The following is a 19284-nucleotide window of genomic DNA, read 5'->3' on the forward strand; positions in this document are numbered from 1 at the left end:
TCATTTTGAAATGCTTTACTGCAAGGCGAGAAAAAAAAAAAAAAAAAAAAAAAAAAAGTGTTATTATTATTAATAATAATAGTGATAGGCGATCATGCTTCATATAAAAAAAAAGATATAAAAGGGACCTGGATTTTCTCTTTGAAAGAAAAAAAAAATATTAAATCAAAATATATTTTACTCAACATGCGATCTCTTACTCTCTTAGCAACTTTGGCCTTGGTTTGTCTCTTTGGCAATACTTCTGCTGCTGTCATTGATCCTAAAGTCATTGGAAATACTGCTAGTGCTCTTGATGGTGCCGATACCAAGGTCAACGTAGACCATAACAAAATCGCCAATGGAAACACCTTAGACCTCCGCAAGAGAGATATTTTTGCTATCCCTGTGGTCAAAGATAATGGTATCAGTGCTCTTGATGGTGCCGATACTAAGGTCAACGTAGATCACAACAAAGTGGGCAATGGAAACAAAGTCAACCTCCGCAAGAGAGGTATTATTGCTATCCCTGTGATCAAAGATAATACTGCCAGTGTTCTTGATGGTGCCGATACTAAGGTCAACGTAGACCACAACAAAGTGGGCAATGGAAACAAATTAAATCTTCGCAAGAGAGACATCGTTGCTATTCCTAAAGTCGTTGGAAATACTGCTAGTGTTCTTGATGATGCTGATACCAAGGTCAACGTAGACCACAACAAAATCGCCAATGGAAACAAATTAAATCTTCGCAAGAGAGACATCGTTGCTATTCCTAAAGTCGCTGGAAATACTGCTAGTGTTCTTGATGATGCCGATACCAAGGTCAACGTAGACCACAACAAAATCGCCAATGGAAACAAATTAAACCTTCGCAAGAGGGATATTTTTGCTATCCCTGTGATCAAAGATAATACTGCCAGTGTGGCTGATGGTGCCAAGACCAAGGTCAACGTAGACCACAACAAAGTCGCCAATGGAAACACCTTGGACCTCCGCAAGAGAGACATTGTTGCTAAACCCGTGGTCAAAGATAATGGTATCAGTGTTCTTGATGGTGCCAAGACCGACGTCAACGTAGATCACAACCAAGCACTCAATGGAAACAAAGTCAACCTCCGCAAGAGAGACATCGTTGCTATTCCTAAAGTCGTTGGAAATACTGCTAGTGCTCTGGATGGTGCCGATACCAAGGTCAACGTAGATCATAACCAAGCAGGCAATGGAAACACCTTGGACCTCCGCAAGAGAGACATTGTTGCTAAACCCGTGGTCAAAGATAATGGTATCAGTGTTCTTGATGGTGCCAAGACCGACGTCAACGTAGATCATAACCAAATACTCGATGGCAACACCTTAAAGCTTCGCAAGAGAGATATTGTTGCTAAACCTGTGGTCAAAGATCATGTTATCAGAGTGGCTGATGGTACGGTGACCACTGTTACTGTAAAGGATCAGGACATAGCCAGTGATAATCATTAGTTTTCTCCTTTAACCTTCAGGTAATACTATAGAGAGTGATGTTTATAAAACCTGATACTCATATTGTAATATTAGATTCTTATTCTTAGCAGCTTAATTGGCTTTCAAGTGGATTAATACCTTGAAGTGTAACACTTAATATCATGTCTTTATAAAATAATAAAAAAAAACAACCTTTTTAATGTATCAAACCGTTTTATTTCCAATCATCTTGACCTTTTGTCACAACTCTATTTATTTAAAAACGATGATCTATATCTATTGAAGGTGTTATTTTAAGTGATATAAGAAAATAGATTCAACCTATTGACATGTTCATGCCTAAAGGATGATGTGTACTATAAAAGATACAAAGGTTATATTTTTTTTTTATCATAAAAATCAAACGAATGGTATCACTGTATTTGATTCAACGATACAAAAACATGGCTTAGACATACCACAGAACCGATTCAGACTGCTTGCTTACCTTTCTGATCCTTGCCTTCCTTTGAGCCTGGGAAGAAAGAGAGACCGAGGATCGGAAATGCAGACCTGTCAGGGTGTCTCCTGAATGCAAGCATCACGCCATGCTACCTTGAGTGATCAAGGTGAAAGAAATCAGATGGTTCAAGCGGCTCTCTGATGCTAACCATCAGAAGACAATAGGAATAAAAAAAGAAGTGTGAAGAAGGAGTTTTTATTATGAAAAGTGCAAGAGGTTGTCTTCAAACGGCAGCAGCCAAGGAGGCTGATCCGAGCTGTTTGGCAAGCCATCCTTCAGGGTCCAAGGGATTGGATCAAACAAGATGAGTTCGGGTGTGAGAGAAGGCGAGAGGTCAGGGAGGAAATCATCCAGGAAGACGAGTTTGGTGGCCAGGGAGGGTACGCGGGTGATCCAGTGGAGCACGGCGGACTTGAGGAGGTGAGGAGGGCCCTGGAGGATGTGGATGGCAGAGGCGGTGGCTTGCTTGTGTTCGGTAAAGTCCCCACAGGGAATCCAATCGGACGGGGATCGTTTCATGGCAAAGAAAGGCAGAGTGCCTGCTCTCCTTTCGATCTCGAGCTGACCCAGGTCGAGCTGGAGTGAAGCGAATCGGATGTGTTGGATGTGGTCGTACGCGGTGTGGATTCTGAATTCGTTTGGACCGTCTTGGACCTGCCAGATGAGTTGATGACTGTCGCCAAAGCAAGAGAGATCATAGGGATGGCTGGCATCGATCGGATGAACGAATCTTGCCCAGTGGCCGATACGAAGGGTACTGGCTGGAATGGAAATCAGTGGGTCTGCCGTCGAGCCAAAAGAGGCGCCTTCTCGCTCTTTGTTCTCCAGGGCCATGTAAGCCAATGAACCCATGCCTTCAGACATCGCCCTCGGTTGTAATTCTCTCTGAGGAATCCACACGGGCCTTTCTGGTTTTGAAGAAGAGCGAGCTCTTTTGGTGATGCATCTCACTGCTGGTTTGGTCACTGGCAGATCAAGCCATCCTGTTCGTACGTTGGGTTCCAAGCCATCTGATTTACGAGCCTTTGCACGACGGTTCTGAAACCAGATCTGAACCGTTCGTTCACTCACATCCAATTCGGTAGCCAATCGAGTGCGTATGGCAGAATCAGGCAAGGTGTTGACCATGAAGGATTCTTGCAAGACGGCTACTTGGCTTGGTTTAAGATGTGTTCTTTTTCGAGTATTTGATTTGTTGTACATGTTCAAAGTCTGTGTGAAAGATGTAAGGGGGGGTGTTGAATGACGTGCCAGCACGAAAGAGAAAGAATAAATGAAAAAAAAAAAAAATACAAGAGTTTTTATAATGAAATCAAAGGGGGAAAGAAAAGGGGAGTTTAATCAGCGGATCAAGAAATAGAAGGGGTAAAGGAAGAAAGAAATCTTATTTTCCCTCTTTTCTCTTTTTCAATTTATATTTGACGCATGCATACCTTTCAGGAGAATTCACATAGCCTACAAAAAAGCATCCTTTGTGTCCAATCAATGGTAGTCGGAGATGGTTTTTTATTTATTTGTTCCATGCAACTATGAGCTTTATCCTTCAAAAAAGGACGTTATTGGATCAAGGTCATGCACGCATTGATTTTTCCCTTGCACTATTTTCAGGGAAAAAAAAAAAAAAAAAAAAAAAAAGAGAGGTTTGACTGATTTCTATTATAACATTCTGTGAATCAAACCCTTCACTGCAATAACATCATGGCTTGACTCCATCCACCCTCCTTTTATCAACAGTGCACTCTTTCATGTCTGTGCAGCCACTGGATCGTTCTCCGCCCCCCTCTCTCTCTCTCTCTCTCTTTCCTCCCTTATTGTGTGTCTAAAAGAGACTTTGGTTACATCATTTTAGTTCCGATAACGTTCTACACTATTATTCAATCTCAGAGCATCCCACTGAAAAATAAAGATAAAGTTGAATGAAAAAAAAGGGGGGTTGTATTGAATTGAAATCTATTGTGTGATGATCCTTTACTTCCTTTTATGATTCAACAAATCATCAGCCCAACTTGATGTGTCTATTGATTTGAATGTGTTTATTCATCTGGATTGAATCCATTCTATTTAGTCACTGAATAATGTATTGCTTCAGAAAGACAATTCAATTCTCTACACACAAGACGAAAGTCGTTCAATATCAACCCTATTCCATCGAGAGCATGTCTCTGGTAACAAGGATTTGTCATCAATGTCTTTCTTATCCTACTTTAACATATCCACTGCACACTGTCTTGTATCACTGAAAAGAGCAACACATCTTTAAAGTCGTCTTGATCCAAGGTCAATAGAAACTGTCCTTTTACAATCCAGTGTCTTGTTGGTCTGAGTTCAGTCAACATCCGATCTTTATTGAATAAAACGCATGTTTGTGATTTAGAAAAGAAAAAAAAAAAAAAAAAAAAAAAAAAAAAAAAGAAAAGAAAAAGAATGGGTATTTGATTCGATGTAGTCAAAGTCACGGCCATTTTATAAATAAAATAAAATTATTTCTATTCTATTTTTAAAAAAAGAGGTGCCGATCCATTTTAGTCTATCGAATTCTATATTCTGGACCGTTTATCCCAGTGAAATCAGGTTGTTTTTATCTTTCAACTTCATTTAATCGGACTTTATCTTGCATGGGGGACGAAATCCATCGACACACTTGAGCACAAAAGAGGGTGTATGACAAACGAGGACGACTCATTGTTCTTTTTCATTTTCCGTGCCAAGAGTTTTTATTAACCTTTTTCTTTTTTTTTGCTTAAAACACATGGGATAATCAACCTATTTTAAAACAAGTGTCTTTTGAATCAAGAGAAAGACTTTAAAACTAGGATGAATTTATTATTTAAACCAAAGAACGGAGATCTTTTTTGTCCTACGTTCTATTATTATTAATGAGAAAAAACAAATCTTTTTTTTTTTAAAAAAAAAAAAGAATCAAAAATAATCTTTGCAAGTCAACTTTAATAAAAAAAAAAAAAAAGAGGGAAGGGAGTACAGACGATTGACAGGCTATGACAAGTAAAGCAAAAGCCAAAGAAAGGAAAGAGAGGATTTCTTATTCCGGTTACCAAAATTTTTTTTTGTTACCTTTTAAACTTTTTTTTCTCCTTTTTTCTTTCTTTCTTCTTTTTCATTCAAAAAAGCCCATTCTTTTTTTTTTTTTTTTTTTAATTTTTTAATTTTTCAGTTGTCCCCCCCCCTTTTTTTTTAATTTTCTCCTTGAAAAGAAAGTTGATTATTTCATTCTTTGCCACTCCTTTTGATAAAGAAGATGCCACCTGCAAGACACGATTATGGTGGACAACCCCAAGCACAATACGGCTATCAACCACCGGCTGATAACAATTATTATTACAACAACGGAGCTCAGCAAAACAATGTGTCCATCGGACGTCGAGCGACCACCTTGGGTCGAGCCCCCACCCGTCGTATGGCTCCCGGTGCAAACTCGATCGCCAACGCCAGTTCGAATATCCAACGAGGCCGTACACTGATTCGTCCCGATCGATACCAAGAACCTCCTCCGCTCTTGACGGGTAAACCGACCGGAGGTCAAAGCCTCTTTGATCCCTGGGTCTTGTTTTCTCGCATCGTGACCTTTTGGGCTTTGCCACCCATGCTGAGGGCGTTCAAGATGGGCGATGCAGGTATGCAGCAGGCTTGGCGAGAAAAGATCACTTTGTGTTTCATCATTGCCTGTATGGGTGGTTTTGTGGCTTTTATCATCGTCGGTTTAAACGCCACACTCTGTCCTTCCGATCAATCAAACAGTCAGATGAATTATCTCACTTACAATGACACTTCCACCACAGGTAAGAACCCCCCCCCTCATTCACTTTTTGAATATCTAATAACCCACGGACAACTAGCCAACATGCTGGGCATCTTGGGCTGGCAATTCAACATCTCCGCCTCGCATCCGACCAGCACACTCAACTTTTATGAACTGGCCAAGATACCAGGAACAGACATCACCAATTACTTTACACATGGCCAAGAGATACCCGACTGCACCAACACCGCAACCTCTGCCTTTACCGCCGTCAGTTTCAATCCTTGTTCGGCCGGCACCTGTACCGCGGGTGGGTTGACATCGACCAATTACGACACGCTCGGGATCGTGAACAGCACGAAACAAGTCGGCTTTGATTGGAACCAGCTCGCGTCCGCCAACCTGACAAACTACTTTGTGATCGATGGCGTCGTCCTCAACCTGGATCCCTACATCCAATACTACCCGACCGCCCTGGCCAACGATGCCCTCGACAGCGTCCTCCGCCAGATATTGAACAGCACCTGGGCCGAGGGAGGACGAGACGGGACGAAGCTCTTGACCCGACAGGCCGCATTCAAGGCGGCCGTGCCCTGTCTGACGAAAAAATACCGCGCGGGCCACATTGACAAGAAGACGACGGGCTGTTTTGTGTCTCAGATCATCTTGATCTGTTCCCTCGTCGTCGTCCTCGCCATCGTCCTCGCCCGGTTCTTTATGGCCCTCATCTTTTCCTGGTTTGTGTCCCGCAAGCTGTCCCGAAGCCCCCCTCCAGCCCCGAGCAGTGCGATGGCCAAGGACGAGACGATGGAGATGGCCACCATGCTCCAGCAGCGGATGGATTCGGGCCTCAGCAGCACCCTGACGGCCGCGGGGGCTGGCACGGGCAAGAAGGTGGAGGTGGGAAACGATCTGTATACGGTCTTGCTGATCACCTGTTACTCTGAAAACACAGAAGGCATCCGAGGCACGGTCGAATCACTTTCCATGACAGACTACCCAGACGATCGCAAGCTGCTCTTCTTGATTGCCGATGGTATCATCACCGGTCATGGCGAGACCATGTCCACGCCGGACATGTGTCTGAGCCTGATCACCTTTGACGATGAATCCATGAAGAATCCTGAACCGATGGAATACATCGCGGTCGCCGTCGGTGCCAAACAGTTCAATTGCGCCAAGGTCTATGCTGGTCACTATGTCTGCAAGGGACACAAGGTGCCCATGATCCTCGTTGTCAAATCGGGCAATCCGGATGAACAAGGCAAACCCAAGCCGGGCAATCGTGGCAAGCGTGATTCCCAGTTGATCTTGATGAACTTCTTCAGTCGAGTGACTTACAATGATCGTATGACGCCTTTGGATTATGACTTGTTTCGAAAGATTCAGTACTTGATGGGTGTCACGCCCGATTATTTTGAATTGGTCTTGATGGTTTGTACTCTTTTTTTTTTTTTATAGAAAAAAACTAACATGGGCTGGGTTAGGTGGATGCGGACACAAAGGTATATCCAACATCGATGCGATTGCTGGTGAATTGTATGGTGAATGACAACTTGATTATGGGTTTGTGTGGTGAGACCAAGATTGCGAACAAACGGGATTCTTGGGTGACAGCGATCCAAGTCTATGAATACTTCATCTCACACCATCTGGCCAAGGGCTTCGAAGCCATCTTTGGTGGTGTGACCTGTCTGCCGGGCTGTTTCTGCATGTATCGTCTGAAGGCACGCAAGGGAGATGGGGATTGGGTACCGATCATTACGAAACCAGAGATTGTTCAAGAATACTCTTCGAACACGATCGACACCCTTCACCAAAAGAATCTGCTGCTGCTCGGTGAGGATCGTTTCCTGACCACCCTCATGCTGCGTAATTTCCCTTTTCGAAAGATGGTGTTCACACCACAAGCGATCTGTAAGACGATCGTGCCGGATGAATTCAAGGTCTTGCTTTCCCAACGTCGTCGGTGGATCAATTCGACGATTCACAACCTCTTTGAGCTCGTACTGGTGCGTAACTTGTGTGGTACGTTTTGCTTCTCGATGCAGTTTGTCGTCATGATGGATCTCGTCGGCACCTTGACTTTACCGGTCGCGATCGTCTTGACCTTTGTCTTGATCGTCAGCATGGCCTCGACCAAGATCACCTCGGTTTCTACTGCCATCCCTCTCATCCTGCTCATCATCGTCCTCTTCTCGCCTGCCTTTTTGATCTTGATCACGACCCGCAAGTGGGTCTATCTGATGTGGATGGTTGTCTATCTGATTGCTTTACCCGTCTGGAACTTTATCCTGCCTGTCTATGCCTTTTGGCATTTTGATGACTTCTCTTGGGGTGAAACAAGAAAGGTCGAGGGTGAGACCAAGGACGATCACTCCAAGAAGGACGGTGTCTTTGATCCCTCCAAGGTGCCCTTGAAACGCTGGGAGGACTATGAACGCAAACGACTCCGGGCCAACAAACGAAGGGAGAGAAAGGAAAGACAGATGCGTGAGATGATGGGCCCGGCTCATTTGTTGCATTCGACCGCACCGCCTGAGGAAGACGAGTCAAGACGTGGCCTGCTGACGGCAGAAGACGATGACATGTCCCAAATGTCCTATCATACCGACATCTCCAACAATCCTCCTCCTGCTCACTACTTTGATCCTTCCAAAGAAGCGCCTGCCAAGGCCGGTTCTGGCTACTATCCTACCTATCGACCTCAATCCATGGCTCCTCCACCCGTCACCCAACCACAACAACAGCCTCCTCCACCCTTGCCAAAACAATAAACACAAAAGAAAGGAATCATGTATTATTATCATTGATTTTTTTATTCATCCCCTCCTCCTTCCTTCCTTTTTTTTTATATAGTCACTTTTTTACATATACAAATAAAAGAAAATAGCATTTATATATTTTTAACCATCTTGACTGAATCTAATAAATCATGCTTCATCACAACCCCCAAGACAACAGAGAGAATGAGGACACACCACGATGGGTCTATCGATCTTACATGATGAACATCACCATGCCATCTGCCCCCTCACCGTTTTACTGTACAAAGCAAATGAACCTCTTTATCCAACCACCTTTCAATATATTTCTTCCTACCCATCAGACAACCAGTGACATGTTGGACTTTTCTCTTTTCTGTCGCTCGGGCACTCGTCGTAGGTTTTTATTCGAATGCGACCAATAAGCCGAGAAATGGATTTTGAAAAAGGGCAAGTGGTAATGGATGACTTGATTTAGGAGAATCAAGTCGGTTGGATTGGCATGGTCGTTTGATGATTTGCAAGACTATAAAAGTAAATTAAAAAATGACTTTCTGGCAAGTTCAAATGGAGATGCAAAGGTGTGATGAGCCAAGTCGATGATGTTGAGCCACAGCGTGGTGATTGACATGATCCTAGTTGGAAATAAAAGATGTGTACTTGTCAATCGGTTTAGGATATCCACAGTGGTCGTGTTGCGAAAAGAAGAAGAGCTTGAAGATGCAGTGCTAGAGGGTACGCTTGAAATGTAACAGCCCGTTCTTTATTGAGAGAGAGAGAGAGAGGTTATTGCCATTTTGAATGTAAACTTAAAGACAAAAATTTTCTTGATAGGACTGACCACCAGGTCTTGAAGTAGATCAGTCTTGCTATCACAATAGCCTGGTAAAGTTCTGTGTTATGATATGCTTCGAGATACAATCGTTTTGATAAAGATTTAAAAAAGAGTTGAAAGTATTTGAGAATAGATTTGCTTGTCGCAAATGACCGCCAGATCTTGTAGATCAGACTTGTTTTAAAAAAAAGATAAATTTGATTTGAATAAAATGAGATAAAGATGGATGCCTTGAGGGGATTTGACTTGTTATAAGGTAAAGATCAAAGTGTTTCAATAATAAAAAAAAAAAAAAAGAATGCTTGAAATTTATTTGAATAAACAGATTTTTGTAAAGTAACCTTGGGTTTGTCAAAAGTAAATCGTGTACAAATAAAAGGTGATGAAAATGAGAAAATGTTGCTTGGTTTGAAAGCATCATTTCCCAAAGCTTGAGTACGATATTTTTTCGAAAAATTTGTATCTAATCCCATCTTTTGTTACAAATATTTTTTTTTATGGCTTCTAAAAGTTGACAGGTTCGTAATAGAATGACAAAAAGAATAATAAGCCTTGAATTTAACTTTGATTCGCTTGTTGCAACCGAACACCAGATCTTTTAAAAAGACCACACTTATTTAAGAGTATGATGCCCAAAGATTCAGAGATATGCTTGATTTATTGGATATTTATAAAAGTAAAATCAAAGAAATAAAAAGGGTGTCCTTTTGCTCAAAAATACAGTGAAATTGGAGTTTGTAAGGTTTTTATAGCGTTAACTAGGTTTGTATTAGACAAGTCTTGATATAAGGTCAAAGGTTTAGGTAGACTTTGATTCCAGAAAGAGTAATGGTTTAGGTATGAGTTGCTTCCGATAAGTGACCACCAGATCTTGTAAGTAAATCAAACTGTTTTGAGTAAAACAAAATAAAAAGGATTTCAATAAAGTGTATATTCCCAAAAAGAGATTTATATGTAAGTAAAAGTAAAAAGTTAGGGGTTTTCAAGTAAAATTTAAATTGCTTTTAAAAAGTTGGGGCATTTAAAGGTTTTGGGGTTTTTTAAAGATCGGTTGTTTTTTGGGGGGGTGAAAAAAAAAAAAAAAAAAAAAAAAAAAAAAAAAAAAAAAAAAAAAAAAAAAGTAAGAAATGCTATAACAGATATTGAAATAGATCTATCAATCACACAAAAATCGGACAGTGGCTTTCTGTTACCAATTGGCATTGGCTATGTAAGTCTGTAAAGTTAACATTGAAATATACAGTACATACCTCCTCTCTTTCAATCACATATTCCTTTTCTTTCATTGTAAACAAACTCAACTTCAAAACACGGGCACACGGACCGTGATGGGTCTTTTTTTCCGATCCATATTTGACTTATATCAATCCCGAAAGATATGCATGAATATAAAACTAAAGGATCAAGGCTCTTTTTTTATGATCATTATTACTACTACTATTCAAAACAAGACAAAATGACCTCTTTATCAACATTGATTTATTATCCTCGCTCTATCTCTCTTTTATCGTCTGGTATCTTTGCTGGTTTTGTTCTCTCTGTTCTTTATGTAAGCGTGCCATCCATCAAGGCCTCCAAGGATCCCTTACCAGCCTTTGTAACAACATACGGTCAAGGTGCAAAGCTTGCTATTAACATTCTCATATCAAGTACTGCTAGCGGTTACTGCTATTACAAAACCAAAAACCTCGAGTTTCTTTATGCTGCCTTATTTTCCGCATTCAGTATACCTTTCACTGCATTCTTTATTGCACCTGTCAATAATCAATTGTTTGCACTTCAAAAGGATGATTCTTATGATATAAACAAAGTATATGGTCTCGTTGACAAATGGGCAATCTTACATGGCTTCAGAGCCATTGCTGGAGCTGCTGCTTTCATCATTAATGTCTTTATGTAATTAAAAGTTTATTTTATTGTTATAAATCTGTTTATTTTTTTTTATATTCTTTTTCTTTTTTTCTTTTTGTGGAGTAAGGATCTTTTACTTTTCTTGTAATGACTCAAAACTCGTATTCTTCACTTGACGAAGCAACAAGAGAGGCTTTAGCCTTAATAGAAAAAGAAAGTGCGACAGAGCCTTTATATTTTTTTTTAAACAAAAAAAACTAACATTACGTGTATACAGCCGAAACAAAAATAGAACAATTACTTCGACATGTCAAGGGTACTTGCGATTCTATTAGAAAAAATGGCGCAAACCAACGAGCTAAACTTCCTCCTGAAATTCGACAGCTGACTGCTGAGTAAGTCTGTCTTACAGATAAAGAAAATTTTGAAGAACTTTTGAAGCAGTTAAAACCTAAAAATTTGTCAGAATTTGATACAGAAAGAATGTAATGTGCATAACAACTAAGAAAGGGAGAGACAGCAGTTCGATCTAATCGTATGGACAATAGAGAAGCTACTTGTAAAGGCGTTTTAAAGCCTAATTCAGGGATGGCAACGTCACTAATACCATCAATTAAAAAAAACAAAAGCTTATTTTTCATTTTGCTTGATTAAAAAAAAAAAAAAAAAAAAAAAAAAAAACGTCCCGCTTTTATAATCCTGCAACAGCTTAGTGATTAGCTCATCTCTATTAGTTTTGTAACAAATCAAAACTTCTACATGTATTTTCTTTCGGGGATGTTCTTTTTTTTAATAGCATTTGTATTATTATACTTTCTTAAAGATTTACGTTTTTATTTACCAGTAAATTTAAACACATTTTTTTCTAACAATATCTAAAGCATCTACATCAGCACCAAACTTTCTTTTTATATTCAAAGGAGTCTCAGCGCCAAATAAATACAAATCATCCATCTTTCTGACACGGGACATGGCAACATATAACTGTCCATGAGAAAGCATGTTGTCCAAATGAATTCCTACGCAATTAATATTCGCGCTTTGCGCCTTGTGAATACTAGTGACGAAAGCAGGGACAATTGGACACTGTGTTCTTGTATAACTAGTACTTGAAACTTGACGACTGATGCGTTGAATCCAGTAGACAGCATCGTTCCCGTTCGGTAACCGTTCCTTCAAACAAATGTTTTCTTCTTCCATGTACTCTACCAAAGCATTAGTACCGTTGACCCAACCTGTAGGCACATGTAGATTGTGAATGGGCATCACGGGCATGTTTGATTTGATTGAAATATGTTCCAATAGCCTTGTTTCTCTCAAAGCAATTTTGGCTGTTCCCTCATTGCCGACATAAGAGTCTTGAGCAAGAAAATCAATGCCTTCACCAGGATATTCAGCATAGCCTTTCTCATTAGCACTCACCACCCTTTCTCTTGTTGTATATAGCCGTAAGCAAGAAAGTGGAAGCTGTGACTTGTGAACGGTTCTTTCATTTATAAATGCTATTACAGACTCGTCAAATTGATAGTTGCGTACTTTGTTAAGTATATCAATAAAGCGTTCATCTTGCTGGCGTACTGACTTATGGAGACTGTATCGAGGGACTGCATTGAATATTTCAGATTCCCGTATCTTACCCTCTTTTTGTTGAATAGGAAGTAGCTGAGCAACATCACCAAAAAAAATAGTTTTGATACCACCCATTATTGTAGTTCTTTGCGTGGTTTTTACCAAAGCATCGTTAATAGATTCCAGAAGTTCTGCGTTTATCATTGAATATTCCTCGATTAGTAGAACTATCTGTTGTAGAACAGAGTCTGATCATAACGGACATTGAATAATCACAACTAAAAGAAGTATATTAAAATTGATAAAAGATAATAATTTAAATCTTTATTAAATAAAATATATTCTTCTTCGTTTTATATAAAACTATCACTATTAGATTCATTCTATAAAGTAAACATGAACACTAAATAAGTCATGATCTTTACTATTCATCATTTCTGTAAATGAATAATAATGGATCAGGTACCTAGTCAACTTTGATCTGACTGGAGGCATTTCATATAGATATATCTTTCCTCTCAATGAAGACGGGACAACTCTCCCAGATCAGTTAAAGAACAATAAGATCTATAAAAACAACGAATTAAAAATTTTCATAATCGATTCAGTGATCATTATTCAATCAAACATGTCAATTATTGGATCTACGCTCATAACTACTCATTTACCCGCCAATTGATAGAAGAATATAAATAGTAGACTTTGTAATGTTTTCTTTTTAACAATTAAGATTGTCTTAAATAAAGTTCAGCCTCAAAAAGTATTCTTTTGGTTTATCTTTGTTATTTCTTTTACTTTACCAGAACATAACACTATCTTTGGATACAACTTGATATATTCGTCCAGAACCAAAAAAATTAGGGACAGAAGATATATTGGTTAAACCAAAAAACCTGTGAATAGTTTGGCCTGAAATATTGTGAGCAGCAACGCCTGTTGGTGCCAATTTGAAGACCTTTTTTGGAGAAACAAATCGAAATATTGAATAACATGTTTTTAAAAATGGTGTAGCATTAGATTGTTACCTTGCAATTTTGAAGTTTATAATGCCTTTCCAACATTCCCAAGAGATACGACTTTCCTGTTCCAGCTGCTGCAGAGACAATCACAGTCGAGTTCAGCTCAAGTTCAGTGGTGATTTGCGAAAAAATACTTTTCTGGTTTTGATTAGCCATATTAAACATTAGAGAAAGCTCTTCACGACATACTTCAAGACCTCTTCCAGCGTCTACAATATCATACAATAATTCAATGTTTACTCTTCGATGTGATTCAATAGAACCTTCATTAAGAAAATGTTCGTAGTAATCTGCAATTTTTAAAAGATGGTTGTTTAGCTTTTTTTTTTTAAAAAAAAAGAGAGAATTTAGTACCTTTATATGAACCAAAGTGTTCCATTTCAGTTTTTTATGTCGTTTGAAAAACAGGTAGCTTTAAGACCATTTGCTGGTAGTACAAACTTTCTCCATTTGTTTCACTTTGATTATATATTCTCCAAAAAACTGACTTGTCTTTTATAAGCCTAAAGGTTAGGCGTCTAAAACATATCACATATTCAGTCAACGGCTGTGGGTAGAAGGGACGTGTAACTTCTCTAATGTTTGTGATTTCTCTTGTGGTTTTGTAAACTCTTTTGTAAAAACAGAAGAACTGAGGCATTGTCAACTCTGGAGCACCATGTCTTTTTCATATATTTCTATTAGAAGGAAATTGAATATAAGAAAAATGCTTTGAAAAGATACAAATGATTAACATGACTTACCAATTGGAGTCAAAGAAAAAATCTGATCATTATCTTCAGCCAAATCTTTAATATCTTCTCTCAAGCGTCTAGTATCTTGGCCAAAAAGACTTGTACTTAAGAAAATTACATTTCTCGAGTTGCTGTGCTTTCTCCAACCCATGATGTCTTAGGTTGCCTCTACTGCTCCTACAATTCTTGTTGAATAGTGCTCTCTTTCTGAAACATACGTAGTTCTTTTATAGTATCCTTGATTTTGAGCCTGGATGTTTTTCAGCAGAATTTTGGCCTCATCGTCATTGTTGTATAATGGTTTAGGTAGTAAAAGAAAAGGTGTAAACAAAAATAAAGGAACTGTTTGGGCACTTTTTGAGACTGATCTTTATTTCAGTTTAAGTTAAAAGTAAAAATTATTCTAATTGAAGGCAGGTATTCATATCTTATTGAGTCAGTGGCTTGATATCTTCTATTGTGATCTTTCTTTTGTATGTCTGTCATAGATTATTTTTTATTCTGGGAATTCCTCACTGATTTGAATAACGTTATTTTACGCGCTATTTCAATTATGTGAAAGATTAGCAATATTCCTGACATTGGATTGGATTTGGTTATTTTAGTTGATACTTCTTCTTATCAAAGAACTCTCATGAATACAATACATATTCTAAAAGAACATGTTTAATTGGAATTGATTGTATGATCTTATTTAAATAAACTTGTATTTTATTTTATTTTAATTATAATCTTGTATGAAGACTGTTTTGCCAAATATGAAATAGAAGACAAAAACTACAAAAAGACGATAGTTGTGAAACTAAAGATTATATATGACTTTATTAATAAAAAATATTAAGGGTATTTATACTTTTTGAATGTCTGGGCCTTTACCGCTATTTCAATTGATCGGTTAAAAGAATGATATGGAATATAAGGAAGGATAGTGGATAATCAATAGCCGCTGTCTACTTGACTAATCAAGGGACAATGAAGTAATTAAACTATTGATCTAACGATAATTATAGAATAGGATTGAACTGCCGTTGTTGTAATCAGGTTCCGATATAGTCTTTTAGAACGCTGGTAGGACAACAGGGCAAGATTGGCTATTGCAGAATTCTCACGTTTATTAATAGAGATCTGGTTAGACTATAATTCTGCAGTATCCAAGTTTATCCATGAATGTTCACTTTATTAGTTGTGTGGATACAACAAAGACTTATATTTATTAATGTCAGCTACAATCAGTTACTGTTCTACAACAGTCATCTTTAGCAAGATACTTGGCAAGGTATCTTACAGCTTGGGGAACATGGTTGTATTGTATGTCCATTGAAGTACGAAAGACAGCCAGTAGGTAAGGGTTGTAATTATTTACATATGCATCGCCAACATCTCGTTTATACAGTAGCGGACAAAACTGGTGCACAAAAATGAAAATCAGTATTGCATCTCCGCCATATGTCTGCGACTTTTGTGGCACTGTTACGAGCCTCAATTCATTCTCAAATACAGACTCAGGTCGAGCCGTTGCTACGGCAACCACTTCAGATCAATTGGAATAAGCACCGCAGAACTACTACGCAACTACTGCGGTTACTACACAGAAACCTATAAATATCCCACATTTTTATATGAATAAAACATTATCTTTAATATAGAATAATAATCTACTTTATTCTTCTTTCCTACTTGAAGTCTCCTGTCCATTTAGGCTACTTATCAAACCCCGACTTCAAGACTTATTTTAGCATATACCATCTGAAAGGCAGTCTAAAATATACATTATGATATGTAAACCGGAACTGTGTCGGACATCCCTCAGGCATAAGGTCATTTTTAGTGATTTTTTGAATATTTCAATTTTCGCCAAAAATGTAGTACTTGTCTAACCTTTTTTCAATTTTCCTCATATCTCTCCCGTTTGCAATCAGATTTCACAGTATATTAATGAACTTTAGTATCTCTTAAAAAGTTTATAAACCGATGCTTATTTTGTATTTCCCATTGAATTCTCCCTTTTGTTTTCACCTTATTCACTATGACAAAGTACTAGCCTTATATGCTTAAGAAAATAAGCAACTGTAAAAGCGAAGCTCTGAGATTTCGAATACACTTAGTTCGTATGGCAGCAGATCTTTTTAGGGTAGCAAGGATCTCCAAATGGACAATCAACAGGATAAGAAAGGAAGAAAAGCACATCAAGACTTGTGACAGTGGTAGTCGACCGGTCGTAGTCAGCAAAATAACTAATGCAATCATCCGCCTAAAGTTTCGACAAGGACCTTTACGCACAGCTTCTGATGCTCAGCTCTTTTTGAGGTCCTTAGGATACAGTATTAGCAAACTGTCAGTCAGAAGGCGCTGTAGGAAGCTAGATTTTGAGTCTGGAGCTAAGGAATCGAAGATTTCCATTAGCTGTATAAGCCAGAAAAAGCGATGAAAGTGGTATCACGACAAACCATCGCATACTATAGAGGGCTGGAAGTCCATTATATTTAGCAATGAAAAAAACATGAATGTTATGAGTGCAGATAGTATACACTAATATTGAAAGCAAGTCAAGGAACCTTAGCGATCTTTTTACGGTGATCAAACAATGAAGCATGCTGGCTGCTCTGTTACATTTTAAGGCTGTATTAGATATTGAGGACCAGGATATTTGTGTCAAGTATACGATGCTGTAATAAAGTCATAGGTATACACATGTATTTCGCTTACTACATACCACAAAAGTCTAGGGTATAGTGGTCTAAAATATCGTAATCTCTCGTTTCAGCATGACAATGACACAAAGCACAAGCCAAGGCATGCCACAAACTCAATATTTGATAGCAGGGCTTCTGTGCTAAAGGGTTAGTTACAACTAATCCCGGCTTAAGCCTTCTTAAGCATGTCCGGTGGCAATTGAAGGCAAAGCTATGACGATACGACACTAGACCAAAAAGGATAGGTTATCTTTGGAAAAGAATAGTTAAATAGTTGGGCTCTTTTACTGAAAGTGACATATACGCATACTACTGGCATATGGCAAGAAGAATGTTGGATGATATCAAGAGATGAGATGATTATACAAAATCTTAAATTTTAGACACTTTTGCGGTTTTTAGGAAATATAAAATTTTATAAATAAAAAGCATGCTCTTCGCTCAGTTTTAACAATGTCATGCTAGGAATACACGTAAATTACATTGACTAGTATATCTTCCTTCTAATATAGCTTCACGACTATCGCAATTACCATGAGCAAGTACAGTTGTTGGAATAATTGTTCGAATGTTTTGCAATTTTATACATTCTGCTTTGTATCTCTGCAGTCAGATACAATAGAGCTACGTACAATACCTCATTAGAAAGCGACAGCTGTCGGATATAACATATAAAAAGCTAGCATCACGGAATTACTTCCGTATATAGTAAGATCAAATTGCGTCAAGCATATGCATTCGAACAATTTTTCCAACTCAATGCATTCTATAATGATGATATCGTTGCCGCTTCTGACATCACTAATACAGCATTACTAAATGATGTAATAATGAAACAATGCTTTTGCTTTTAGTCAGAGCTTAAAATATATAAATAAGGCTGGATTTTGCAGTGTTTCCCTTCTATCTCGTACAGCCTATGTTATGTTCTGGTAAAGGTAATAACAAAGATAAACCAAAAGAATACTTTTTGAGACTGAACTTTATTTAAGACAATCTTAATTGTCAAAAAGAAAACATTACAAAGTCTACTATTTATATTCTTCTATCAATTGACGGGTAAATGAGTAGTTATGAGCGTAGATCCAATCATTGACACGTTTGATTGAATAGTGATCACTGAATCGATTATGAAAATTTTTAATTCGTTGTTTTTATAGATCTTATTGTTCTTTAACTGATCTGGGAGAGTTGTCCCGTCTTCATTGAGAGGAAAGATATATCTATATGAAATGCCTCCAGTCAGATCAAAGTTGACTAGGTACCTGATCCATTATTATTCATTTACAGAAATGATGAATAGTAAAGATCATGACTTATTTAGTGTTCATGTTTACTTTATAGAATGAATCTAATAGTGATAGTTTTATATAAAACGAAGAAGAATATATTTTATTTAATAAAGATTTAAATTATTATCTTTTATCAATTTTAATATACTTCTTTTAGTTGTGATTATTCAATGTCCGTTATGATCAGACTCTGTTCTACAACAATTTATATGTTTTTGTATTTTATGATCTTGTTCTGTTTTTGGTATTTTGAGTGCTTGTTATAACATAAGAGGCGGTCGTTGTATAGTGTAAGGTGGTTGTTGCAAACTGTAAGGCGTTCGTTATAAACTGCAACGATTTAAATTCCGCCGTTTTGTTCTTGCGTGTTACAACACTACTGTTATTTTGTAGTATGGTTGGTTTAGTTTGAGTGTTTTAGAGAAGTTTTTCTTGAAATTTTTAAAGTAAGGTACTGTAGTGACCACCAGATCTTTTAATTAAGATCAAATAAAGGTAAAGATAAAAAAAAATAAAGGGATCAGGAACTTTTTATGAGAAGGTTGCCTGTTTATTGAATAAAATATATAAAATAAAATGTGAGTAGAACTGTACTGTCCTTTTTCTTCATTTAAATAGTTGGGATATTTATATTGTTGTAATAGCTTGTTTTCTATTTAGGCCTTGTGTATTTATAAAGGGTTTAAAGTAGTTTTGAATATGAAGTAAAGTTATATTTGAGTATTTTCTTGATAGGAGTGACCACCAGATCTTGTTTTAAAGTAGATCAGTCTTGATATAAAGGTAATAGTAGCTTGATATGAGCTTTAACAGTGATACAATGA

At 37.9% G+C, this 19284-nt stretch overlaps 5 protein-coding genes across 5 annotated transcripts; 3 read left to right on the forward strand and 2 right to left on the reverse strand.

Annotated features, from left to right (window-relative positions):
- Positions 1–171: 171 nt before the first annotated feature.
- On the forward strand, positions 172–355 carry RO3G_13212 (uncharacterized protein; the record flags this gene model as incomplete). Its single annotated transcript, XM_067667796.1, has 1 exon — positions 172–355. A coding segment is annotated over one exon (184 nt), but the record flags the coding sequence as incomplete, so codon positions are not given.
- Positions 356–2143: 1788 nt separating this feature from the next.
- On the reverse strand, positions 2144–3148 carry RO3G_13213 (uncharacterized protein; the record flags this gene model as incomplete). The annotated part of the gene is made up of 1 exon (XM_067667797.1): positions 2144–3148. One exon carries the CDS (start codon positions 3146–3148, stop codon positions 2144–2146), a length of 1005 nt encoding a protein of 334 aa, XP_067523898.1.
- A 2053-nt stretch (positions 3149–5201) lies between these two features.
- RO3G_13214 (uncharacterized protein) lies at positions 5202–8479 on the forward strand (the record flags this gene model as incomplete). The annotated part of the gene is made up of 3 exons (XM_067667798.1): positions 5202–5742; positions 5800–7136; positions 7190–8479. 3 exons carry the CDS (start codon positions 5202–5204, stop codon positions 8477–8479), a joined length of 3168 nt encoding a protein of 1055 aa, XP_067523899.1.
- A 2279-nt stretch (positions 8480–10758) lies between these two features.
- On the forward strand, positions 10759–11202 carry RO3G_13215 (uncharacterized protein; the record flags this gene model as incomplete). Its single annotated transcript, XM_067667799.1, has 1 exon — positions 10759–11202. One exon carries the CDS (start codon positions 10759–10761, stop codon positions 11200–11202), a length of 444 nt encoding a protein of 147 aa, XP_067523900.1.
- Positions 11203–12002: 800 nt separating this feature from the next.
- RO3G_13216 (uncharacterized protein) lies at positions 12003–12857 on the reverse strand (the record flags this gene model as incomplete). The annotated part of the gene is made up of 1 exon (XM_067667800.1): positions 12003–12857. One exon carries the CDS (start codon positions 12855–12857, stop codon positions 12003–12005), a length of 855 nt encoding a protein of 284 aa, XP_067523901.1.
- Between the last annotated feature and the right edge of the window lie 6427 nt (positions 12858–19284).

The sequence above is a fragment of the Rhizopus delemar genome, genomic scaffold (assembly GCF_000149305.1).
Source record: "Rhizopus delemar RA 99-880 supercont3.11 genomic scaffold, whole genome shotgun sequence".
Classification (NCBI taxonomy): domain Eukaryota; kingdom Fungi; phylum Mucoromycota; class Mucoromycetes; order Mucorales; family Rhizopodaceae; genus Rhizopus; species Rhizopus delemar.